General features: G+C 45.6%; 1 protein-coding gene across 5 annotated transcripts in view; it reads left to right on the top strand.

Moving 5' to 3' along the window:
• Positions 1–26,709, top strand: part of SKI (SKI proto-oncogene) — an 88,619-nt gene that overhangs the window by 19,195 nt on the left and 42,715 nt on the right. For 3 of the 5 annotated variants that reach the window (XM_015882470.2, XM_015882469.2, XM_015882471.2), the window contains one exon: positions 4,786–4,896. The exons of the other annotated variants lie outside the window; for them this stretch is intronic. In XM_015882470.2, coding sequence (XP_015737956.1) covers positions 4,786–4,896 — 111 coding nt within the window. The remainder of the gene's footprint in view (positions 1–4,785; positions 4,897–26,709) is intronic. 5 annotated transcript variants of the gene reach the window in all.

Raw genomic sequence — 26,709 nt, 5'->3', positions numbered from 1 at the left:
AGCTCTATAAATATGAGGTCAGTCTTATTTTATTCTTTTCTCCCTGCAATATTAGATGGGAGGGCACTAACACAGTCCCTTGACTGGTTACTGAATTGTTACAGCTGAAAAAGTGCAGTGTTGAGTGAGGCTTTGGTTTCATATGGGGTATTCAGAATTGAGGTGACAGAAGGGAAAGGACGGAGGCTGTCCTCGAGGGATGTGGGTACAGCAGGTGAAGCCATTGCTGGAATCTTGGTTGGCATCCATCTCAAAGCACTCCACCTTCCTCAGAACTGTGTCAGTAACACACAGCTGCTGGTTGCATCAGCATCAATGCATAAACAGCTCCGTTGTCATATATAATGGTGAGGATTATGGCATAGCTAAAGAGCATGCTTATAGCTGGGTTGTAAGGGGAATACATAGAGAATGTGCAAAGCAGAGCTGAACTTCAATATACCCTTGCGATGTGTTTTGTAATTCATTGTCACTTCTGAAATCTGCCCACAGATTCAGGCCCAGCTTTGCTTTTGCTCACAGTGGTTGTTACAGTGATTGTGGCTTGTTTAACTTGGGTAGAATTATTCCTCGTTTACAGTGCTATCATGAAGAGCAGAATTAGGTTCTTGTGTTTTTCTCTGAAGGATGCAGTGCTCTCAGGGAGGCTGTTGCGCTGAGGGCACGTTGCTCTCAGTGATTCGTTTTAATTTTGTTTGTAGCTTTTAAGAAGAATGAGACACCTCTCAATCTAAACCAGAAGGACACATATGAAAAAATAGTAAGACTCATAGAGGCGAATGGTGGGTTCAGAACCTTGTGAGTCATTGCAGGGAGATTGACAGTTTGGGAACATGAACGCGGAGGAGTGAGGATGGGATGCTCAGGGGCTGATGAGATAAGGGAATCTATAGAATGTCAGCAAAGGGGTCAGCAGCAGCGTGCATCTCATTCCAGAGTTAAACTCAGGCATTGGGAAATGGCATTCCTTGATGGCAAATACGATCTGACAGTTCTCAGCTAGCTACAGTGTTCTCCTCCTCCTCCTCCTCCACCCTCCCTTCAGCCACATATCAGCGGATGCTTTGGAGATCATGTCTGTTCTTGCCTTCAAAGCAGCAACAAGAAAATATTTAAAGCCACAAGCACACCTTGGAGGTTCTGCAGGGTAAGCCAGGTTAGCAGTCAATTCGTGTACTTGAAAAATTACACCCTTATTTAGGCAGCTCAGTTTCCAGGGTGGTCAATCTGTTTTATATCCTATTCAGAGATTACTGAGCTTTACTCCAATTTTAGCACATAACTGTTGTCTTCCTCCCTCTTCTTTCTTCCTTTCTTCTCTCCCGTGCATGTGAAAGAATTTCTTTCTGTTCATGGGCAGGCCTGGACTGGATCCGCTCCTGGAATTAACTACACAGGAGTTCATTCATTCCTCCTCTCAAATTACTTGGTGTTTGCTAGGTATAATTTGTTCATGGGTGGTGGGGAAGGAACTGTCCTCCCCTTGTTATTACCAAGGTGCAAGGAGCTAATACTGCTTTAGTGGGCAGGGCAGGAGACTGAGTCAAGAGAACTGTTTTATAGTCCCAGCTCTTGACGCCATTTAGAGGGGTGACCTTGGGCGAGTTACTTCATTTCTCTGTGAAACAGGAGCAAATGTTTGCCTCCCTGCCCAGCAGGGCTGTTGAGAGGATTTCTGTGGATTGTTTTACATACATACAGGATTATGTTATTATTGCTGAGTGTTGTTTTTTTATGAATATGTATGAAAGGCACTGGGACGTTACCTCACCTTAGGCCTCGCACTCGTTGCAAGCTTGTGGTTGCTGTGAATTTATGTAATGGAAGAGATGGAAGAGATTAGGAGCATTATCCTCAGAAGCAGTTGACATTCTCAGAAGAGAAAGTGGCGAACCCCGTTTCTCCTTCTCTAAGTAACTCCATTTTTTTTCTCACTTTATCTTATTGCCAACATTTAGGGCATGGGGCCTGGAAAGGCTCCCATCGAACCAAGTACGTGTTATTTTTCTGTAGGCTCTTTGTGAGACCCTAAAATGCAGCTCTAATTGCGATGGAGAAAGGAGGAAATAATGACAAAATATTGTGCTGTCGTGTTATTTTTGAATCCTGAGCTTGTGGCAAAGGAACCAACCACACTGTGGAGGTTGCACAAGTGCGGTCTCCAGGGTGTCAGTGGCGGTGTCAAGGAAAACTTCCTCTTTTAATCAATCCTGTGGTGCAGCTGTGCTGCTGTGGATCAGTGGGCATAGCTGGGAGACATCCAGATAGGCAAGGAAAGGCCAGGAGGGTTGTGAGCCTTGTCTCACTTCATCTTTTACGTGAAATGGGGAAAGGGCAGCACTGCTGCGTGGGAGGGATCATTTCCTTGACAGAAACTGAAATATATATGTCCTTAAGCCTACCTTATACACCCTGCATGTGTACTGTAGGGTTCTGAGGCTGAAAGCAAGCTCAGGGTGACTCGATATGGCCATGACCTCAGCTTGCCCTGATGCCTCGCTATGCAGTGATGCTGCTGCTGTCCAACCTACAGGTGTTCTGAGATGCCACCTAAAGACTGAGAGGGTTTTTTCTTAATGTTTTGTGGATCTTACTCCTAATTTCTTCCAGTGTTTCACTCTTTAAGTCAACTTGTCTGTTTAATTAAATAAAAAGGCCTCCATCTGACTGTTAGAGAACTTCATGTTTGGGTTTACAGCTGTTGAAAAATAGACATGTGGGTACAAAGTTCTTTACAGTAGGTGTTCCAGCCTTCTAGTTTGTAGGTCTTCTCAGGTGACTTGAGTCAATTGTATGATGACAGCTATCAAATAGCATCTTCTGTCCCAGTTGCCTAATGACAGCTATCAAATAGCATCTTCTGTCCCTGCCTGGAGCCAGCAAGCTTAGATTTTAGTCCATTGAGTTGGCAAGGCAGGTCCAGGTCAGACAGAAACCTGTCAAGAGCTGTGCTTTAAATAAGTGCCCGTGCCTCTTTCTCCTATTCTGCCATCCTTTACATTGTGCTTTTGGTCAAGGTGTTAACAATCATTTCTGAAATCTCACCATATTTCCTGCACATGCTGTGAGTATAATTAAATAAAAAGCAAGCTTGTGTCGTGAAGAAACAAACCAGTGTAGGATGGATTAAGCACCTGAGGCGAAAGTTGCTTGCCAGGATCCAGTAACTTCATTTTGAGGCTCAGGAGAGTTTTGCTGTTTGTTTGTGGTTCTGTGCACGCTCCTTTACCCCCAATGCAACTGTAATCCATTGGGCTGGATGGCTGCAGTGGGGTGACCTGTGCTGAACAGCTTTTCCCTTACTCATTCTCTGCTTTGTATTGCAAGGATGGATTTGCAAAGTCTTTACACAACTAATTCATTTGAAAATCGCATCATCAGGAGGGCTCCGGGTTGAGGATTTGTCTAAATCAGAACTTTCTACAACGATCTAAAAGTTTCACACAAGGCAAACGCTGTGTTTCCTTGTTTTAAACACAAGTGCACTGATTAGCACTTCCTCTCTGCATTTGTGGCTGACTTTTCACGTTGTCATATTCATACTTACAGTGAGATACGCGTGTCACTTAGCACCTGATTCTCCTGTGCAAAGGTCTTGTCACGCAGCTTTCATCGAATGCATCTTTTTGTGAAGTGGGTGCATTCCAATATGCCCACAGCCATCTCAGGGCGCTTTACTGTGACCTTTTTGCTGGAGTGACAAAGGGAGTTGGGTGCCACCGAAGCAATGTGTGCATTGTTCAGTTAGAGTAACACTGCCTTGAAATCAGCACTCATCACAATACCTGGGAACGTCTTATCTTGGCTTGATGTTGGAATTCTTACATCTGAAAACAAGAGGGGAATTTGAGTGTGGGGAATTATTCCGTATTAAATGTGTTTTCTTAATTTGTAAAGCATTTGAATAAATGCTGCCATGAATGTGCCATAAAAGGGTAAGGCTGTGGCAATAAAAAAAAAATGTGTTTTGCAAATTTCTGCACCGTGAAAGGGCTACTTCGAATGGAATTGAATTGTTCAGTTGAGACAGCTCTTGCCGGAGAAAATTAGAAAGGCTTCATTCCTGTCATAATGAAATTGGGTCATTGTCTTTTTTAACTGGGTCATAGGAGTTTCCAGCATGGGAGGCCTCTTGCCATGTTTGATGAGGGCGAGGTATGGGAGCAGCCTGCTCTGTTAACCCTTGCAGCAGGGCTCAGCTCTGCTCCATGTGCCCTGGTGGGGGGGAGGAGGGGGGCTGCTACTCCAGGCATCGTGCTGTGTGCGAGCCAGGCTGGGATGGGCTGCTCCTGGTGTGTATCCAGCTTGGGCTGCAGGCACCGAGGGTGGCAGCAGTGGTACCCACGAGCCTCCCACATCACTGCTATGGCCAGTGGTTCTCCTGTCCTTCACTGAAGGAAAGGAAAAATGCAGATATGCAGAACTAACTACAGTGCTGTGGGGTCTTAATTCACTTACCGTTTTCAACAAATCATGCTTGAAAAACATTTTGTTGCTATAGCAGTATGTGAGAGGTGGCTCCCGCCCTCACACCACAGTCTGGGAAGGCTTTCAGAGATACCAAGCTAACCTTCTTGCATTTGGGAAAGGAAGAGTCTTCCCTGTTTGTCTGCGCTGTGTGAAAAGCAGCAGTGTCTGAAAACCAAAACAAAATACCCCACAGCACAACAACTGGCCTCATTCCATGAGCCGACCCTATTTCCAGCCTGTCCACCACGGTACCAGGGGCACGGGCTGTTATTGAGAGGCTGCTCTTGTACATAAAGCCTTGTGATTTTTGTTTAGAACCGTGAGTCTCCTAGAGTTCAGCTCCGGCGGAACAAAATGTTCAAGACAATGCTGTGGGATCCAGCTGGAGGTTCAGCGGTACTGCAGCGTCAGCCAGATGGAAATGAGGTGCAGAGGGTTGCAGGGGTGGGTGTGGGGAGTTCCTTCCCTTTAAAGGGAAAGGAAAACAATAGTGATTCTGAAATACACGCGTTCACGTGTATCTATAGTGTTAAATGCTAATTATGGTAGGCATGTTCTCATTCAGCTCGGTGCCAGTAAGATGTCAGTTGTGCTTTGTGTGTGGTTGTTACAGTAAATAGGGCAGACTGCTCTCAGTGAAAAGCCCGTGTAACTCCGCTGATTTGGGATGTGCACTGACATAACTGGAGCATAATTTGCTCATTGCCTGTGATTTTCGACTGACCCTAAGTGAGTTTGTGTGTACGGCTGGACATGCCTTACATTGGCCTGGTTTTCTGGAAGTGCCAAACTCATGCATTTCAAAATTACCAATGTTTAGAGATGCAAATAACTCCTTCCAAATCTCCAGGCTTTAGCAGTGATAGCCCACGTTTTGTCCTCTTGGCTTTCATTTCTGAATGAGCACGCTTATGAAGAGCTGGTCACAGAGCAAGGGCTATCAAGTATTTTGGCCTGTTTTTATGGGATTGCTTTGTTTTGTGGATGGGCTGTAGTGATGTAATGCATCATCAGTTCAAATAAGGTGGTAAGTGAAACAAAGCTTCCACCTCCTATTTGTGCATGTTGATACAGTTGAAATTTTAGATATCTTTTGGCAAAGCAAAATTTGATCCCAGAAAAGTGACACGACAGAACCTTTGATGAAAGAACTGCCCCGTTTAATCTCTGGGAATTGCAAACTCACACCACTGAGCCTCTGTAGCCCTGTGACCATAGAGAAACAGGGAGTGTATGTGTCATGGTTTCTGATGCTGAGCAGCGGTACTGAGAAAGGAGGGAGGGAGGAAAAAAGCCCCTTTGAGAAACATCACAGAAGTTGTTGATATTGTTTGTGTCTCTTTTTCTATTAGTTTTCCATCTGAACTAGCAAAAGCAGAACTACCTGAATGTACATTCAAAGGGCTAGTTCTCCTTTTGCAGAACTTCTCCTCCTCCCACTCTTATACTGGCATATTTTGCTCTTTCCTCTTCAAAAGGAGTGGTCAGCAGGTTCAAGTGAAATCTACTTGAAAAGACTGAAATACTTCTTGGCCCATTCCTGTAAGTGTTCTGGGTTCAGCAGTTACTTCTGCAGCATTTCCAGAAGTGATCTGATATCCTGCATTGTGTTTTGGGGGGAGTAGCATCAGACATTAATTCATCATGCAGTGAGGTGGGCAGTGGGGCAGCCGCACTCATTCCTCGAGGAACATCCTTAGGGATGTAAGGAAGGGAAAAGCTTTTGTTGTAAGGAGAATGAGGAGAGAAAGCACAGTGGTATTCTACATAGTGACCCTGTCTGGGAAGGGTCTGTAAGGAAGAGGTCTCTCTTCCAGAACGTTTAGACTAAGTTCTCCAAGGAAGTGAAGACTTAAATTCTCAGGGTTGGCTGTGGTCACGTGTTGGATGCTGAACTGTTAATTAAATTACAGCACAGATCCCTGACCAAAGCTTTCCAAAGTCTTTAGCACTCTTTCATCTGTGCCCTCGTATCTTCTGGGAGTAACTCTCCATTCAAGTCAGATACTGATGGATGTTTAAGGCTCTCAAGCAGTGTGATGTCAGTAAGTAGTGGAAAAAACAGACAGCAACAATTTACTGGTGGTGGGTCCGGGCTGGGAAAGCCCGTGTCCCTCCTTTAAAAGCCCCTCTTTTAGAGCTCTCCCAAACATGAGGTTTCCAGACTCATTCACTACTCATCTAGAGTTTGAATGTCTCCTTTCTTCTCCTGTGTGTGTTCCCATGGTCTGTGTGATCATAAGTTGCATTGCTGTGCTCCATTTTCCACAGCCCATGGCTTCCAGGCTTTTGTGTGGCTTCTTCAGAATTTCACAAGTACATCACAAGATGCTATTTCGGGTGGCTCCGGGATAAAGAGCACTTAGATCTTTAGAATGCCCTTTGCCACATTCCATTAGGACTGTGAGGTACCCAGAAAGCAAACCAAACTCTCAGTAACTCTTAGTCCAGCACGTTCAGTTCATACAGATGCAATCAGAAGGTGCTGCTCTGTCTTTTTTGCAGCGTTTCTCTTGAGCTGATGCAGATTTTCCAGACAGATGGTTCTTTCACCCCAAGTCAGAAGTGTGTCCTGACCCCAGAATGGTGCTCGTGGTGGCACTGCTCCATGTAGGGTGGCAGGAGGGGCCATGGTGCAGAATTACCTGACTATGAGCAGCTGAACCCAACCTGCTGACCTGAGCTTCCCATTCTGTCGTGCTGCATTCCTGTCAGCTCCCACTCCCGTACAAAGCTTATGCAACTGTCTCTGAGGCAGAACAGGGGTCACTTGAGGCGGCTGTTTTGATCTGGTGGTGCCTCCTCTCCTCTCTAATGCTGTCTGGAAGGATTTGTTAGATTCCTTTTTCAAAAGGAGAGGCCAGGCACGCAGGCACTTTCACGCACACACATCATGCTGCCGCGCTGGGATTTAAGGGCAAATGGAAGCCAGGGCTTGACAGGAGGCTGATTAGGAATACAATCCTTTCACAGTGCTTTGCTTTTGCATCTAAAGAGACTTCTGTGTGCTCAGCATTAAGATTTGCTGCCCCAGTGACATCACACACTGTCAGCGCTGCAGCTCCAACAGTACCACCAGCAGTGCTCTGCCTTTCCTGCTTAGCTTGCCCGAGCCTATTGGAATCATTTACATATGTTAAACAGCCATTGTGTGACCCTGTGACAAAGAGTTTTATTTTATCTGCCTCGGAGAGGAGTAAGCTGAGATAAGGAACGACCTGGTGGCTCGTCTGTGGCCACACAAGATGTTATCAGGGGACCTGCAGTGAGAACCCCAGTGCCCAGGCTGTGCTGTGCTCCGGGGGCACGCTCAGCCCTTCCCTTGGCACCCAGCCTGGGAGCAGGGAGCCCTCGCCTCTTGCCTCGAGTTCTGACCTCTCTATTGTGGCTTCAGACTTGCAAATAAAAGCTGGGTGTCATGACCACCAGACTCTTGTTTGAGGCAGCAAACTGCAGCATGAGTGCCCAGAGGGAATGGTGAGTGGATGAGGATGCTGGTCTGCCAGCTCCCAGTGACCTGGTGCACTTAAATCAATTGAGGGTAGACCTGGGAGCTGGTCAGCAGCTCAGCCCCCTCCTCAGATGCTGCTGGAAGTTGTTTTTGGTAGCTCTGATCGGTACAGTGCTAAGCAAGGACAGATATTCTCTCTTCCTGCCTCTCCTGTCCCTTTCAGTTTTGGGGTTTTCAGCTTTGGAATACTTCCAGGAGAACATCGAAACAGAGCTTCCCAAAATCACTCTAAATCATCATTATAGGAAACGTGTATATATAATATATGTATTATTAAAAGTTGTGGGAAGAAACATGTTTTAGTAGTGCACAACTAGATGCAGCTTCTCTCTCTTGTCTTCACTTCTTCTCTTCTTCCTCTCAGTTATTTCCTAGGGGTAAAAATAGACGTAGGCCATTTCACTTTGGAGATCCCAATTAACAAGCATATAAAGGAAGCTTTGTATCTGAGATCTCTTGTCTGTTGGGATGTAGGTTTTCCTCTTAAAGGGCCACTAAGTAAGTCATTGCCCTTCCTTAGAAGGCAGTTAGGACTGGTCAGAAGCACGTGTTATTTGGGCTCTGCTTTTGCTCGAAGAAGTCCTTTCTTTCCCCACTGTGGCACCTTTGATGTGCTGCCTCTGAGCCTGCCTTGGTTTTCCCAGTAAGTGCCTGATTTGTGTACTGCTTTGTTTGTTTGTTTTTCTTTCACTCGTTTGAGTGGCTGCATATGGACTTTGGAAATGCTGCACTGTCTTGACAGGTGAGAGAGCAAATGTAGCATTAGGAATTCCTTCCCCCAGCACTGCAGCTGGATCAGGAGCTGCCTGAGTCAGTAGCTGAAGAAAAATAGACCTTAAAGAAAATCCATATGCCACACTTGGCCTGGTGAGTTCTAGGGAAGACTGATTGCTGCCCTTTGTGCATGGAAAAAGATGAAGCAGGGTCTTGTTTGGTAACATGGAATCTCGTTATAGAAGTAGCAAAGCCAGAAACCAAACCTCAATGTAGGAGAAGAAAGATAAAAGTTTGGATAGCTATCAAAATGCTCTGAGTTGCATTCAAAGCAGAGTTACTTGGAAACGTAAATTACAGGGGACAATTAAATAGCACGAGATAGACAGATCATAATGTTCTTTCCCATATACAGTATTTATTTGTAAAATGGAGGCTGCGTTTAGCTCTGGTTCCCCTCCCCCCTCCAAATTTTATTTCAGCTTTGCATGGGAAAAGTATATGGCACTGCATGTTATGAGGGCTTTCAGCATAAATGCTCTTTGCAAAGTAGAACTTAATGAATGGTGCCTGTAGAGAAGTTGTCAAAGGCGAAACTGAACTGCTGAACTGGACCTCTTAGTTTTAGCAAGAATTGAGTGTAAATCAGCTTAGCGTGTCTTGCTGTTTAGGAAGCCTTACGTTCATATTCCTTTCCTTGAGTTCAGGGAGAACTAATTTGACTGGGCAGCATTCTTTATAATGTGGACTGGATTCTGGATGTCCTGTTACTTTGCTGAAGAAAAAGTAGGGGATGCACGTGTAAATTCCTGACTTCTTTTTAAGACATTGATCCATTTGGTTCAGGCGCTGCTATGAAGGGTATCCACATTCCACATGCCCCTCGCTCTGAAGGTTTCGCAGCACACTGTTAATTAATAAAAGCCCTCCTGGTGTTAACTTATAAGCAGAGTGCATGTTAAATCAGTAAACAACTTCCTGCGTTTTTAGAAGCATTTTCTGGTATCTGACTTTTTTTGGCACTTTTGGAAGAATTAATGTGCTCTCTGTTTAGTGCTGGGATGTCAGCTACGTGCAGGCAGTAGGAGGGATGGTTCAGCCCTTCTGCTGGCCAGATGCTGCAAAAAATCCTGCATGAAAAAACAAGAATTGCAAAAAACAGACGTCCTGAGGGTTTCCTTTTCAGTTCTACGTAGATTTTCTAATAGAGCTCAGGATGGTCAACGTCATGAATCCTTTGTCATAGAAGTGAATAAAGAAAACCTCAATTGTGGGAACAGAATTAGAAGCCTTTCCATGCTCTGGAAGCAGGAAAAGGGGAAATAAAAAAGATGAAGTTGGATTTCCCAAAGAATTCAAGGCAGATTTTAAGGCCAGTAGATATTCCCTTCCAGAACAGTGTCCACCTCTAGATGAGCAGGATTCCCAGGGGAACCATTGAGAGAGCTGACTTCATGTTCTCCAGTCGTGGTCATTACTGAATATTGGACTGTGCAGATCATTGAACTGATTTATTTTTGGGACTCATTCATGAGTTATTGGCCATTTTAATTCTGATTTGTAACTGAACAGAAATATGTTTGAAGCTGCCTTTGATACACTATGTTTGTATGTTTGTTTTTGGGGAGAGATTTATTGTTGTTATTTGTTAAAGACTCCGATGTATTCTGTGTTATCTTGAGGATGCCTGCTACCATCTGGGCTTGTTATTTAGCAGGGTAAGATCAGGGCACAAGGGAAATAGAAGTAGTGAGCATTGCGAGGTCTTCTGGGACAGCGTGTTGGGTAGAGAATTATAGCAGGGCAGGATGAAGGCAGACAAGAAAATTAAGACTTAACTGATGAGCCTGAACAGAAGCGGATAAGAAATTCTACCTGAATGGAGCGTGGGTGCTCATTTGGCTGTGTAATTGTTGGCTTACTGCTGGCATGGCTGAATCTGCTGCGTTACGGCTGTGGGCCCTGCTGCCCTGGAGAGCTGGAAGCACTGCAGTCCATCTGAGCGCATGAGAGCAGAATCCAGCCTGATTAAATATAGATAGAAAAACTAAAGGTACCTTCTGAGCTCCTCCACCAGCGTTTGTTTCCTTGTAGAGTTCACAGGAGTTAAAGATGTGTGTAATTGAGAGAAGCGCAGAGCTGTGGCTTTCTCTGGGTTTGAAAGGCTGAATTCTTTTTGTTTTCTTCCTTTCTCCTCCTTCCCTGCTCATTAAAAAGGCGCTATTTGTGGTCATTAGGAGGCACCCAGAGCAATTAGATCTAACTGACCTTCGTGATAGCTATTCAAGACAGAAGCTAAAACAGGATTGTATTGTAAACAACAACAGAAAGGGGGGCGCACTAAACTTTATGGCGTGTTGGTATGTTGGGGGGGAAATTAGAGGATTATGCGGTCAGCATCCCTGTAAATCTTGTTTATCACTGATGTGGGGGAGGACACCATATCTGAGGGGAATCCTCGGACAGTGGGGTTGTGAACTTTGTGGTTTTATCGGTTAAAATGGCAGAGGGAGGAATGGAGGGAAAAGGGAATGGAGTAACAGAGTAAGGCCAAATTCCTTCGCTTTTGGAGTGAACTGCCATGGGCTGGTGGGAGAATGAGAAAACCACCTTATGAACCGGCGTGTAGGAATGGCCTCCTGAGCATCCATCCAGCCCAGTGTGCTGGCTCTGAAACAGGCAACAGCAAATGCTGCTTTGGTGGTGCTTGTGAGTTGAAGAGTTGTAATAATGGGCAGAGTAAGAGAGAGGACCCGGGGGAAAAGGATCCAGAAAGTTATGGCAGAACAAGATGTAGGGGTGGCGTGCAGCTGATGTGTGGCATCATCCCAGCCTCACTGAGCTCGGGGACTGGGGCAGTGGGAGATGCTGCTCTCCTGGCCACCTCCTAAATAGATTGTATACTTTTGGTACAATACGAGTCTTAAAAATAGCTAATCTGCTCCTGCTTCTAAAGCTGGGCATGAATTCCTCGCACAATTGAAACCAGGGTGATACAAATGGGATCAGCTTTGAGGCTGGAGGGGCTCAGCATCCTCCTGCGGTGGGATGGGCAGAGCAGGGCTCGGCCCCTTGGTTTTATGTGGGGTCAGGCAGTCAGCAGGGTGGGAGGAAGGTTCGCAGGCGGTGAGCCCACCATCTGGCAATCATAAAACAAGTCATCAACGTTTTTTGGAGGAGGATGGTGAGGAAACAAGCTGCAGACGATTGTCATGAGCTTGGGGCCCTAACACAGACACCTTTATGGCTGCTCTCTGTTCTGGTTGGGTGTCTGTAGGAAGGGTCAAAAGTTCAGGCTGTTCCCCCTGCATGTTTTTTCCTTCCAAAAGGTGGGATGTGGGCATGATGGGGAGCTGTAACGATGGTGATCCTGGGCAGTCCTGGCCCTGTTGGTGCCTTATGCTGCCTGTGTATAAGGTGAACTGGCTAGCACAGCCTCAGATGGGGAGCAGAGAAATTAAACAGCTTAACTGTGTGAGATGCTGTAGTGAGATGGAGAGGCCAGGCAACCTCCCAAACAATGAACTGGCAAGTGCAGGCTGTTCAGTTACCTTTTTCCCTGAACTCAATTAGTAGCTTATAAAAGGTTGTTACGCCACTGTACCAGTCCTTGGAGGGAAGCAACCAGATGAAGATTTCAGGGGCTGCTGTTCAGAGCAGCATGCGAGCTGGTCTGGGAACAGAAGCATTGCCAATAGAGCACTGTGGGGTGCAGGTGGCATTACGGGCAGGTGATGCAGCAGACCTGGTGGTGCTGTGAGGTATTCTGAAGGAAAGGAAAAGTTGGGATGGCTCTGTGAGGCTGCTCATCTGCCAACCTGTGATCTGTATGTGCTTGTAGCTCCTCCTGCTCACCACTGCTGCACCCACATCACGTTAAGGCTGGAACTTCCCGTTTGCCAGATGTGGCAGGAATCACAGATAGGCTTCGTGCATCGAAGGAATGCTGTGACCATTGGGCCTGATTCTTCTTCTCATAATGAAAATGAGGGGTATGAGTAACTGCGTGAATGTGTGCTGCAGGATCAGTGGGCAGGCGGAACGGGGCGCAGGGTATTGCAACAACAACAAAAACTGAGAGAGAAATGTCTGAAACATTTGAATAAATGCTGTTGTGTAGCAGTCGGACCTGGTTAAAGTGAATCATTCTGTGAACTGTTCTAACCCCCCTCGCAACGCAGAGCCTCCAGATTAACAAATGTGCTGGAATGCAGAATGCACATCTGGTCTTTGTTACTGCGGCCCGGCTGTAATCACATGGAGAAAGCTACCTTGGGTTTTTATGTAGAAATGTTTGTATTATACAAAACCCCGGTTGCCAAGCGATTTTTATTAAAACGGCCAGTTTATGCTCAATCCAGTGTCCTGCTGAGGAGCTCTAAATACCATAAAATCTATGCACAGCGTCACTCCCATTGTTAGAGCTCCGTGGGCTGAGGGTAAGCAGTGTGCTTAGGGGATGGTTTGGCGCTATCTGAGCTTTGTCTGCCTCATACTTGTCTCATTGGAACGTCCAGTTGTTGCTGCCATCTTGAGAGCTTTGCCTGTCACAGGGTTTGATTTGGAAGCTGGAACTGTAACCACAGTTTTGCTTAAATGCAGATCTGAGCAATGTTTAAATTAAAGTACAGCTGCCTAAACTGAGTGCTCATGGTGGGTCTGTATTCTGAAATCAGTAGTGAGGAATCTTTGAAGGCTGGAGGGTTTCTTAATGATGCATGGAAGATTAGAAATGCATACTTAAAAATCCCAATTTACAGGGCATAATAGTAGAAGTTGCTTAGGAGAATTCTCTGTGGGACTTAAAATCAGTCAGATTTGCAATGGGCTTTAAACATGCTTCTCATTAGAATACAGATCTGACCTGACCAGCGGTGCTTTCCAGAATTTGAACCTAAAGGGGAGACTTGGGGTCTAATATGTACAGAAGTTTCGCTCAGTAAATATGGTTAATAAATACAAGTGAAGCTTCTATCATACAATGTGCATTCATCTAGATGTCCTGGTAGGAAGTATGAAGCAATGCCTAGCAAAACTATACTTTTATTAACGTTCTGCAGGAATCAAGAGGTGTTTTGGTAGACAAGGGAAGCTTCCACAGCATTTTTCAGTAACTAATACTGCCGTGGGTTAAGGATGTTATTTTGTGTTTCCAATTAAAAGCTAGATTCTTCTGTACAGTAAACCCTGACAAATGGCACCAAAGGTCACAAGACAGGAAGGGGAAGAAGGAAGGCTGGTTTCGTAGCGTTGTGTCACTCACAACTGTCTGCCGGAAAACCACAGAAACCTACCTTCATCCACACAGACGGCCAGTCACAACATTCTTGGGTGGCCAAGTGGGTTTTTCCTGTCCAGCAGTTCTGCTTGTCCTCATGCAAAGCACACACACTCCTTACTCACCCTGTGTTAACAGTGAGGTAGTTCCCTGTTACTGAACATGTGCAAGATTGTGTCCTGCTCCGGCATAAACTGTCATGATTTAGCTTGTTTTAAAGCACTGTCACACACAGAAGCAAGGACTTTGATAACAAGAAAGGCTACAGGTAGTTCATCTGCTTCCAGTGCCGTTTCCTTCGTTTCACAATAGAGATGCTATTGCCTGCACATGAAGGAAAGCTGACGCAGTTCCTGTCCTTCTCAGCCAGAAGAAACCCAATGTTCTTTTTCAGTTCAAAGTGACAATCCATGATGGCTTTCCTTGTGTTAATATTTCCTTCAGTGTTAGCACACAAAAGCGTGCTCACCCAGGGAATGAGTTAGATCTGCAGGTGCTGCTCCTTTGCTTGTGGACACTGGGATGTATGGTTGGTGAGTGGTGCATGGCCTGCACAGTGTTACTGCTTACCTAGAAGCACGTGTGACTTTCATGCTGACCAGTGGACAGCAGTGGAGTGTGGCACGTGAAGTGTCTGGAGGGCAGCACTCGAGTATTGCAGGCCCATCTTCAGCAAAATGACCTTGTCCTCCCTGCTGTTACTCAGTTACGCCATAGGGGAAAATACCTCCCTGATTGTCTGTGGCATCCCGGTACGTCACAGCCCTGCTCCGAGTATGGAAATGTGCTTTGATACAGACAGCATTGCAAAACTGCTGTGTTGTTCTTGTTTCAACAGTGGTTACTCAAGAACTGTTTCAGTAGAGGAGATCAAAGTTTGATTTGGTGTACTCTGTTTCTTGAGTGCTGAGTGAGGTGCACCAGGTACAGTGTTAATAGGAAGGCAAACATCCAGTGCCTTCCTAGCATATCTTTCTGCGTTACTGCACATGGATCCAGAACTCAGCCCTTCTTTCTGCATCTTAATAGGTTTTTCTTATGCAGATTCCTCTGTCTGCTCTGGAAGCTTTTGGCATCCACCGTATCTTGTGGCAGTGAATTCCCCAGTTATATGTGCTGTATGAAAAACATCTCCCTTGGTTTCTTCCCCTTTTTCCCAGATGTCAGAGAGCTCAGTAAGGGAACTTCCAGTACCTTTACCTTAAAAAAAAGAACCATCTTTTTTATTGTGTTTTCTTTTAAAAAGTAACTTTTTACAAATCCTTGCTTATTGCGCTCATAAAAGCTGCACTGCAGCCTGTGTTTTAGGGTGATGGTTGAAATACTTCATCACACTAATTTTAATGCTTATATGGGATACGAGGAGTGTGAGCAAAGAAGAAAGTGTGTTGGTGTGCTATTAACAGCTTGAGATAACAAGAACTGTGAAGTCTACCTTAAATACAGCTTCTGGTTTTGTTGTTGTTTGTTTGGCCAAGAGGTAAAAATAGTGTTGGTTAGCAGCCCAGCTGACACTGAAGCTCAGAGTGGGCTCTGTGTATACATGAAGCATTCAGCAGTTGGTAGAATCAGGCCCTGAGATCCTGCACATCTGGGATCCACCACGAGCCTTGTCTGTGTGAAAAACTTTGTGTTTGTAATATAATTAGTGAATTTAAACTCCTGTCCCTGTGTCAGTGCAGCCATACTTGGTGTATGTGCAAGGTAAGAATGGTCTAGTTTAGATCCGCCTGTTGGGAACATCTTAAACCAATGCAAAATGTGTGTCTGTTGAGCTGAGTTGAGTTTGAAACTAGTGGAGCTGTTCAGTATAGGAATGACGTCAGTGTTCCTTTCCTCACGCACAGTTTAATTGCTCTCCTTTCAAAAGGAAGTTCAGATCTCCAGCTGAGTGGATGCCAGGCTCCTGACATGCATGACAATTGAACTGTCTTTTTCTGCTGGCTATTTAACGCCGCTATTGGCATACAGAATCACGTCATTTGAATGACTTGGCTTAGCAGGGAGTGATCTTAAGTGTAAAGATGAAAATACAGCGTGATGAAGTTGCCTAGTTAGCATAAAACTGAATTTTGCCCTGATATTCTCAGTGCAGTGATAAATGAAAAAGAAATACCCATCTTGTTACTACATCCAATTACATCAGTGCAGTGAGGTGCTACTTTCTCTTCTTTTATACTGAACCTTCTCATTGTATTTATTTCATTTTCTGTGTTACTGCAGAGCACTGTTAGAGCTTTAGATACACCACTTTTCTTTGAACACGTTTTCTTGGCATAAATTGGTGTGTTTTCTTGGTCTGTCACATCAAGCAATATCCCTGTCAGTGCCAACTAATTGCTATCAATCAAATGCTGAGCATGAAAGGCTGGTCTGAATGTTTATTAAAGCACGGTAAAAGTATGGGGCACGCGATTCCTTGTAAAATGCAAAGCTGGAATGATGATGCTGTGGGAAATGGGCTGACACATCCTCGTCCTGCAGTGAGGAGCTGCTATGCAGGTGGGCAGATGAAGCAGGCGTGAGTGATTTCTGTCAGGATTTAGTGCCTGTCACTTGGGGGTGAGTGTGAAAGTGGTCAGGAGGAAACTGTTCCTCCTCAATTGCTGCAGGACCATCAGGGACCATCTGCTTGTTCACGAGCTGTGCTGGCACAGCCACAGCCGATGGGATGGTGCTGTAGGGCAGAGAGGAGTGCATGTGATACTCCATGTCAGATAGCTGAAATAGTCCACTAGCGTTCTTCTTGGATAACTTCTGGGGTAATCCAGTCAAGTGTGAATCTTCCCCTGCTAATTGACTTGTTTGTGGGCTGTTCATTTTAGCGTTTGTCTTGGCGTCCAACCTGGTGTTTATATCACATGGATTTTATTAAGAAAATAGCAGCCTGCAGCCTCGCTGTCCGGGCCTGATTTGGAAACTCAGCACCTCCTCCCAGACTTCGAGTATCAGGAGCGGGGAACAGCGGCTGCATGGGGCCAGGTATCCCCTCCCTGCAGAGCTGTGGTGTCTGGTACCTTTGTATGGATGCAGGGCTCAAAAGGTCACAGCTCTTTTGTGTGTGCGTGTTTATTGCCTCCAGTTTAGTTCTCAGGAGTCCCATTTCATGACCACCATCAGTCCTGGCCAGGGCATCAGACAGGTCAGGGGTGTTATCTCTTTCTTTATGACTCTTGGATGTTTTTTTTAGGAGAAGTAGTCATTCTTTCTCTTTCTTACAAGCCCATTTGAAAGTTCTATAAATAACCCCGGCTATCAGCCTTTTAAACATTTTTATTCTTTAAAGGATGCTGAGTATTTACCTTAACTTTAAAACAGGACAAAAACTTTAAAACCCAAAGCAATTGAGATACTTCACAGCTGCCTGGAATAACAGCCTAAGTGTAGGGGAAATAGTGGGGTTGAAAATGGGACAAGCAGTAACGCGTTATTTTTGCCTCTGTTTTCTAACAAAAGCAGAGGGCTTACATTGCAGTTGTAATTTTTGCTCCCTCTTCTCATAGGGAAACCTCAGTCTCGTTTATTAGAAATGTTGGCTTTCTTTTTTAATAAAGTTGTGCTTTGAAGATGGCATTGAAAAGCTTTTGCTGAGACGCCGTTTGAAAGTGGTGTCCAAGAGAGGAGAGGCATGTACCGTCCCATCCCTGTAGTGTCCTGTTGTGGTATTTTGGGTTTGCACAGTAACTCGTTTTCTGGAGGAACGTGGCCTCACGTCAGATGACTTCAGGCCACAGTGCTTGTAATATGGGCCTTTCTGGGGTTTACCACTACCAGATGGAGCTTTGTTTTCTGCGTGCTCAAATTTCGTATTTGTAAAGACATTAAGTCAGAACTATTTAAAACATACCTGTTTCTTTCCCCAATGCAAATAGGGCCAACTTAGAGCTTGTCAGATCTTGACTTCCCTCCTGAAGTCTCCCTTCCCTTTGGGGCTGGGGTGGATGGGCTTGGGCTGAGCTTGGAGAGCTGGACTTCAGAACCAGACGAGCTTACCCAGCATTTGCTGCCAGACTTTGGCATCCTGGCTGCTTTCAAGCTGTTCCCTTTTTGTCACAAAATGCTGGACGTGTGCAGTGTGTGCTGAGAGCAGGATGACCTCAGTGGAGCCCTGCTGGTATCTCACCTTTTGAGCAAGCCAGAGATCTTTGGAAAGCGGTTTACAAAAGTGAGGAAGCAAATGTCTGCTTGTGGTTGGCCAAACCAAAACCACGTCAAAAGCAAAGAGCACTTCTGTATATTTAGGTACATCATTCAGTTCTACAATGTTGTTCAATCACTGCGTATAATTTTATTCACAGATTATTTGTATTATTGGAGAAACTGAAAGTCTCCTCCCTGTTGTGCTGGGTATAACAGATAGATGTTCCCTCTCAGTAGAAGGTTGATATGCAGGACCAAAGAAAACTGATGGACACGTGGGGTGAGAAAGTTTTCTCCCCATGCAATGGCGTTTGTATTGTAAAACCAACTAAAATGCTCTCGTTTCCCTCAGCTTGGCTACCAGGCTACAGTAGTTTACAAACTGCAAACAGTTTCTTAACACCATTGTGAGCAGGCTTCATTGTGTCCCCGTGAAATAATAATGTTGCAACATTCAGGTCACATCAGATCTGCCTGTCAGTGCTTGAATACGGGAGAGATCTGATTCCCAGCTGCACTTTCAGAGGAAATTTGAAAAATGAAGGGTCACGGGGAGGGGTCCCTGTGGGCTGCATGAGGAGTTAGGAGATTATTGGCTTTTTTTCACCGTGCTGTATCCAATGACAAGTGCCTTCTCTGTATCTGCCTGCAACTGAAAGCAGTGATTTGCATTAGATAGCATAGACAGAAAAGGACATGCAGATTGTTTTGAATGAGGTGAAAATTGTTCTGTTTATACAAACCGGTGCATTTTAAAATGTCATCAAAGAATTTCCAAACCTTCTTTTCCTATAAACAGGTTTGTGAAAGTGTGTTTAGGGGTTAATGTTACAGGCTGGAGTGACTTGAAGTTGCAAGAACCCTTGGAATGTGTAAAGAGGGGAAGGATTCCATAGATAAGGCTGAACTGTGAACTCAGGGCACAATCCAGTTTATACCTTAATCTCCACCAATAAAAGCAGCATCAGCTGTCTGACCGAGTGAGGACACTGCTCCTCCTGGTAGAGCTGTTCAGATGAGGAAAGTAGGCTGTTGCACCTGAGAAGAGGGTAAGGAAGGTGTGTGGTGTTTTTGCACTTTGAAGCACATAAAGCAGAGATGTTTAAAAAGCACAAGTTAAAAAGTGTTCATATAAGGCTGTGTAATCAGCTTAGGTTTACGAAGCTTAGAAGATTCTTATATCATTTGGCCGGTGCCTGCATCATCCCAGTGTATCAGGACACCAATGCCATGCAGCTGGGCAGCAACAGGCTGTGAACAACCTGCTCTGCACAAGCAGAGACGTGGGGAAGAGCGGCACAGAAAGAAAGCAGAGTTCAGATAGAAATATTTAAACATCAACATGGAAAAATCTGACTCAGTCGGGACTCCGTGTTTGATATTTTATCAGCAGAGGCCTGTTATTTAGTTTGCACGTTAACTCGCTTTCCTTGCCATCATTGTTGTGGTTACCTCCTCCCAAGTTTTCTTCTAAAGAAGTTGCCCATGTGGAGAAACATGGGAATGTGTAGATTGTGCAAGTCTTATTTTCTTGGACTCAAAACTTGGGTTCTTTAAACGTACAGAGAAGAGTTGATGATATTCCGTGTCTTCTATATGAGAACTATGAGCAGCATCTCATGGCCTTATTAAGATCAGGAGATTGCTGTGTCATTCTAATTCTCATTTACACAGTATCTTTCTTTTTTTGCATCATTCCAGCTCGTTTTCTGACCTAGCACATCTTTTATTTTCTTATGGTCTGACTATATTATGATCTTAAGAACTGGGCACGAGTGTGAAGGTCAGAACAATTGCCTTCTATTTCTCTCTGTTGCTGAGTGATGGACTTAAAATCCTTGCCTTTGTGTTAACCTATCTGCAAAAATGGAGATAATGCTGCTTATAGGCTTCTACGAAGCACTTAGAGGGTTATCTTTTTTGATAGGCTGCTTCTTAGAGAAGGATAAAATGACTTGAGTGCTTGTGCCAAAACTAGACTGCGCTGAACATTTGGAGAAATTGATTTTAATTTAAATTTTCACTCTTGCTGCTGGTGAAAGCCAGAAGGGAAGCAGCATTTCAAAAAGCAGGCTGCACTAGCTTGCTGCTTCTAGGGCTCCTGGAAAGCAGGAAGTGCAGCAGTTCTTATGAAAGAGGTGCAACCCATGATTTTGATGAATACAGTTGGAGAATTGCCTACAAGTCAGCATTCTTATTTAAACTAAGCCTCAAACCCAACTACTGGTGTTTAAGGACAGTCCGATGAGGTGCTAAAAATACTCTCTGTTCCTCCATCCCTTTTCAATTAGGGATTGCTAATTTGAGCTAAAACTCTTGCTTACGAGATTGCTAATGAAAGGACTTTGAAGTAGAGACAAGACCAGAAAAATACCGGTATGTTCTGCAGCACCTTTATAGGGCAGTGATGGCAGATCTTCTGGGTTTAGCTCACTTCTATTAGTACCAGCTTCTCGCTGGTGCCAAGCTGATGTTCAGGGCTGGTTATCCCTGATCTCTGTGGGTCCTGTGCTCCAGAGAAGACTTCTTTGTCACCCTAGAAGGGATGTCCCCAGGCACTGTGGGCACAGGATGAGTGGGTTCTGCTTTACCAGGGCCTGCCCAGCCTGGCTGCTGCCCAGCCTGCAGCCTACGGGTGTAGTGGCCACGGTAAGGAGCTCCTGCCTGCTGTGCAGCATCCTGTGCCGTGTCACCTGCTGCTGCTTCTGGGCGAGCTGCTCAAGGTTTACAGTTCTGGGTTTGAGCAGTCGGACCGCCATAAGGCCTTACAAAGGGAAACAAAGGCTGAATACAGTGCTGTAAAGGCGACCACTAAGGAAGCAGCTCCATTTGCCTGGATTTACAGCCTTCTGGGACCATCCCAAACGCACTGCCCAGCTTCTGCCTTCAATAGAAAAGTGTCCTCTTGGCTCTGTATTCAGCCCAGTGTCTGCCCACCCCCCTCCATCTTTTTTTTGAAGCCACCATTTTCTCCGTATGCTGTTCCCAAGGATTTTTGTCATTATATCATGCTTCTCAGAAGAGTTGCTTTTTAAAAAAAAAAAAAAAAGAAAAAGGAGAAAAAAAAAGCAGCCTCTTGTCAGAGGAATGTGCAAGCAGAGTACATTTAAGAGCCACATTCTGTGCTGCCATGGCAACTGGAGTTTTAAAAATGATACCATCGGTGTTCCAAAATGATGCAACCTACAATGAACATCAGGAATAATTAAGAAAAGTAGAGTGCGCTCTGTGCTAAGGGGAGGAGGAGCAGTGAGGGGTCCTGTTCTCTGTTGGTGAGGGAACTGTTCCTCTTGTTGTTGGTCTGTTTGGGTTTTTGTGCCCGTGCTGGTGATGCCCTCATGGTGGTCAAAGGATGTTTGTTAGAACCTGTCATGCTCGTCCGTGCTGGTTCTGTGGGCGTCCTGCTGATGATGATGCAGAACCAATTAATTTATTGTTAATAACAGCAGTGCTGGGGTGCGGCTCTGTGAGGTGTGAAGGTCGTGTCCCAGGGGCCCACTGCTGGCCTTCCTGCAGCAGCACCGATAGCGAGGGATAGCAAGGGATTCCAGCCACGGCCTGGGATCTCTGTTATAAGCAAAGCCGTGCGCTTCGCATCGCCCCTTGTTGTTCTTCATCCCCAGCTTTCATTATCCCACCAGCAATGCAGAGGGAGCAATAAAAAATGGAAGTCCCGGGGCAGATGATGGTGCATGGAGGAGTCAAGAGGGCTTGAAAATGGCAAAGGTCACAGGTTAAGACCCTTTACTGGGAAGAACAGAAGCAGTCTGGGCTTGTTAATGCAGAGACTGGGATTTTTAGTATTGGGTAGAGAAAGTGAGGAGGCTGGGAAAGGAGAGCAGCCCAGGCTCTCTGTGAAGTCTCAAGAAGCTTAATTGTGAATATTACCGCTAATCCAATGAACTGGATACCTCCTTCTACCTCTTTTTTTTTTTCCCCTTTCCTTTTCCCTATGCCAAAAATGAACCTTTCTGGATAAACCGTTCAGTCTGTTTAGGAGAATAAGACTGAATCCTGCTGTTTCCAGGAAACCAAACAAGAGACCATATCTGCTAATTAAATTACTAAAAACCAAATAGCCATGAAATTTCCAAACAGGACTGCTTACTCTGGGGAAAATCATTACATTTCCAGTCTGAGGATAAGCCTGCCTTTATCGGGCAGCGTCAGCTTCTCCTCTTGGTACCTCAGGTGTAGTTACCCACCAACAGGGAGTCCTAAGCATGGCTTCGTTTGTGCAGGTAAAACAGTGTAACTGTCCTAAATACCCTGACTTCCTGGAAAGCTGTAGTTGTCTGTTTCCTGCTATGCGTGTATTATGGCTTCTATGCCTGGCAGTCTTGAGAAACAGATTCTGAATTCTTTCAAGGTTGTTAAATGATGTATTTTAAACAAACAACAATAATAATAAATACAGCCAGAAGCAAACAGTGTAAGGACAGCTCTCCCTGCCCGCCCTGCGGAAGGCACATGGCAGCTGTGTTGCTGCCACCCCCTGTGTGCTGCTGGGGAGTTCCTCCATCTGAATGGTACACACCGAGTTCATGCCCCAACCACTTCCCAAAAGGCTGGTATTTATAAGAATCTGATTTCTTTTTTCTTTTGCTGATGAGACAGATTGAAAGTGTGTTTTATGGGCACACCCTTTCAGGTTTCTGTATCTCCTAGCTTGCATTAATTTTTAATCACTTCCTCCAGTTGGCATGCAACAACACCTCTGAGGACTGGCTGCATTTATTCTCAGGCAAGCACTGCTCAGCCTTCTTTATCAAAAAAATCTAAGGTGACATGACCTTAAAAACTTAAGAAAATGGATTGTAATTTCAGGTACGCCGGTATGCATTTGCTCCAGGGGAGCAATACGAGCTTCACTGAGATCAGAATCTGCCTGCAAAAAAGCCTTACAGTGCAGAGCAAATTTGAGCTTCTGGATTTTCTGGCCTGTTATGTGCATCTGTTAGCAGAGGATTCGTTGTGCATAATTCCTGAATTGCTGCTCTCTTTTCAGGCAAGAATCCTACTGGTGCAGGGTTTCATTTATCCTATTGTTCTGAAGGTTTAAACTCATCGTATTTCAGCAGGCAGATTGGATGCTTGGGAGAACGTGTGTGTCTGTATATGGATTCATGTTCAAAATGTCTATATATGAACCCCTCCATGGTGATTAAATGTGCTGTTTCATTCCCCAAGTGATGTGCCAGATTGATTCCAGTTAGAACATGTAACTGTGGAGCTAGTATAGAGGAAGGGATGGGCAGTACATGGGAAGTGAGTAACCTTCTGTGTGAAGGGTGGGCCCATGGCTTTTAGCAGAGCAGCAGGCCTTCCATCTGCAGGATCCCAAGTCTCTGCCTTCTTGTTCTGCTCTCAGGCACCGTGGCAGCAGCTCTGGGTGCTGGCACCTTGCTACCAGTGCAGCAGCCTTTGCTGCTGGTTTGTAGGCCGAATGTTCGGGTCAGAAACCCAGCAGAAGCTCAAGGTAAAGGTTGGAGTGAAGCGCATGTGCGCCTGCATACCCAGAAATGCAGAAGTTGAAAGCCTCTGCCATGCAAATGCGCCTTTAAACCACTGGCAGGGGGTTGCCTGTCCCGAAGGCACAGGAGGAAGTCATGCAGTGCTGGTGAATGGGTTTGCCTTGGCCGCGGTCCCAGCCGGGGAAATTGCGCGACAATTTTAGGGCAAAGGTTCCCCTTGGGTGACATTCTGCTGTATTTCAAATGCGCCGTGCGTGCACTGAGCGCTGCGCGGTGCTTCACCACCCCGACACAAACAAGGCTTCAGAGCGTTACCGAGCGGCTGGATGGGGATGACCCCGCTTGTCGCTGGATGACAAAGGAGCGGCTGTGTTGGCCGGACTAGAGTAGAGCGTGCTGGCAGCTGTGCAGCTAACAGACCTTTTACATACGCATCCGCACAGGTACCCGTACACACACAGCGGTGTCGGTGGCACTGAACGGAGCCCGGCTGCTATTAAACGACACGTGACGCGTCTCGCATGCCGGTGTGTCATTCCGGAAAACCACACGCGGATTTAGCAGGCCGTGGAGGCCAAGCTGCCTCTCGTTCCCGGGCCTCCCTGCTGCGGATCCGAGGATGCCTGCGAAATGCGTCAGCCCTGGCGCGGCGGTGAGCCGGGCAGACGGGGCGGCTGCGCGCAGGACGGAACAGCCGCAGTCTGGGCTCCCAGCCTCCTGGCTAGACTGGAGAAACTTCTAATTGAGTTCCTGAGCCTCCCCTCCCCTCCCTGCAGCTCGGCTGAAAAACACCCTGGCTGCCAGCCATGCCCTTTCACAGTGACCTTGCCTGCAAATAGCACGCAGGAATTTTTACAGGCACTGTGTGCACTTGGAAAAAGGGTTGGGGGTGTCAGGAGGGAGCTGGGAAGGGAGCAGTGCTGCTCCTTTGGGATTAAAGGCTCCATCTCATTGGCTTCCGCCCCCCTACCAAAATTGCTCGGGGCCTGAATTGCAGGTGTCGTTTTTTAGTGCTTGCTCATTTTTATGATGCTCTGGATTAATTTTTCTCTTCTGATTTCACGACAAATTATAAGTCTCTAAAGATTGAGGAAGGCGATCGGTTTAAAGGAAATAGTTTAAAACGGGAAGGATGATAAGCGATATGCTGGGGCTCCTTGTGCACGTGGTTATTCTTTGGCATATACATTAAAATACACACATGAGATACTGAGGGCGAGTGTATATATGTGTGTGCATATATATATATATATATATATATATATATATATATAAGTCCATCTATCCAGTTATGCACGACCATAATGTAAAATGATACTAGTGATGGCTGTCCACTTAGTATATGCGCATAAAAAGCAGCAACAGCCATTGGTTAAAAATAACCCCAAATTCTTCTCTCGGATTACTTAAATTAAGCTTAGAACGTTTGATGTAAAAAGTTTGGCCCTTAGATTCCATTTAAGAATAATTAATTACTGCTTCTGGGCCACTGTGATCCGGGCAATAGGGTCACTGGGTTAGGGACACAGGAGCAACACATCATGTTGCATCCGACCCTCATGGGACATTGAACAAGCCACCTTGGCTGCTATACCTTCTACCCATCAACATTAAGGGCAAATTGCAAGCTTTTCTGTGGGGGATGAGTCGTGTACAGTGTGAGCAGTGTAAGCACAGACATCCCCTGAGCCTTTGCTGGGGCCTCTGGGAGTGCTGCAGCAATGTTACTGCCCTCACGTTTTCAGCTGTAGCCTTGAAATCCAGACAGAAATGCTCTTGCTGTTCCATCCTGCGGTGTCACAAGCTCTGTTCCTCCCATAGCTGCACTGTGCAGCCTGTCGGGTTTGAAGGTGTTCAGCATTTTTCATGATCATGCTTTTCATGCTGCAGTGTGTCAGTCGTATCAGGCTCTTTAGGCTTATATTAGGACTTCATGATATGAAGAGGAAAATTGATTATATAGAAGCGGCTTTAATTAAAACTTGTTTTTCTTGTCTGCTCTCCTATGTTTGTGTCTGTGGCAACCCATTCCGTGTAGTCAGCAAGCTTCTTTTCACTGCTCTGAGAAATTCAGCTGTTGCAATCAAAGGTAATTTTGTTTGTGCAAGATATTCATCTCCAAAGGAAGGGCCAAGAGTAGGGGTGAAAGAGAGGACAGTAGGCAGATAACTTAAGTGTTTCTGCTAGGCCTTTCTGACAGCCCCAGTAATTCTTTAATGGCTTCCTAATAAAGTTTAACATAATTATGTATGAGAGTTTTTTTGGATCACTTTTCTGCTCAGTGTCTTGAAGGGTATGAAATAGAAGCAGTCAGAAGCAGAGGAGTTGTGTGTATTTCTCTTTGCTGCATTGATACGATGCTGCAGCAGAGTCTGAGCTCTTCTTATCTTTTATCCAGAAAGGGAGTAATGGACTAAATATCATTATGTAAGCCCAACTGTAAGATTCATTGATACACATTATGTTCCTGGCAACCTGTATGTAAGCAACCCAGAGTCTCAGGGTTTTGATACCTAAAGGAAAAGGGATTCTTCTGTTACAGGATAGAATTTGCTTAGTGTGACTTTTTCCGAGACATATGGTGCAGCAGCACCTGTTTTTATAAGTATGATCTCAGTACAGAGAGAGCAGATCATCCAGAATAGAGGAAATTTCATCTCTTTCCCATACTTCCACCTGGCCGCCACCTGCTCCCCCAAGGAATTGGCCCCATTCCTGGGGCTCGCCATGCTGACCTTGGGTGGGTGGGAGGAAGCTGAAGCAGACAGTGAGCACAGAGTGCCGGGTAAAGGAGGGGGGGCCTTGGAGGAGCAGCTCGGGCAGGAGGCAGGCTGTGTGCTGTGTCGTGTTGGCTGGCTGGCTGTCACCAAGGGGTGTTGACTGGCCTGAGGGCCGTCGTCTGTCGCTCCTCGTCTACCTGGTGCAGCAATCTCAGTAGCTGGGTGTAAAATGTCTGGTAATTCACATCCGAGGAAAGATCCGTCGCTGTTTGATAACGCACTGGCAGCTTGGAAGTTTCCATCATTCCAGTCCTGCATCGCAGAATACTGGTGATAACAGCTGGGAGTATCCAAGTGTCGTTGGCAGTGATGTTCACGCACCAGGGATAAACATCCCGACAA

The sequence above is a fragment of the Coturnix japonica genome, chromosome 21 (genome assembly GCF_001577835.2).
Source record: "Coturnix japonica isolate 7356 chromosome 21, Coturnix japonica 2.1, whole genome shotgun sequence".
NCBI classification, from domain to species: Eukaryota; Metazoa; Chordata; class Aves; order Galliformes; family Phasianidae; genus Coturnix; species Coturnix japonica.
Note: the sequence above shows the minus strand (reverse complement) of the source record. Positions and strands in the feature narration are given on the sequence as shown.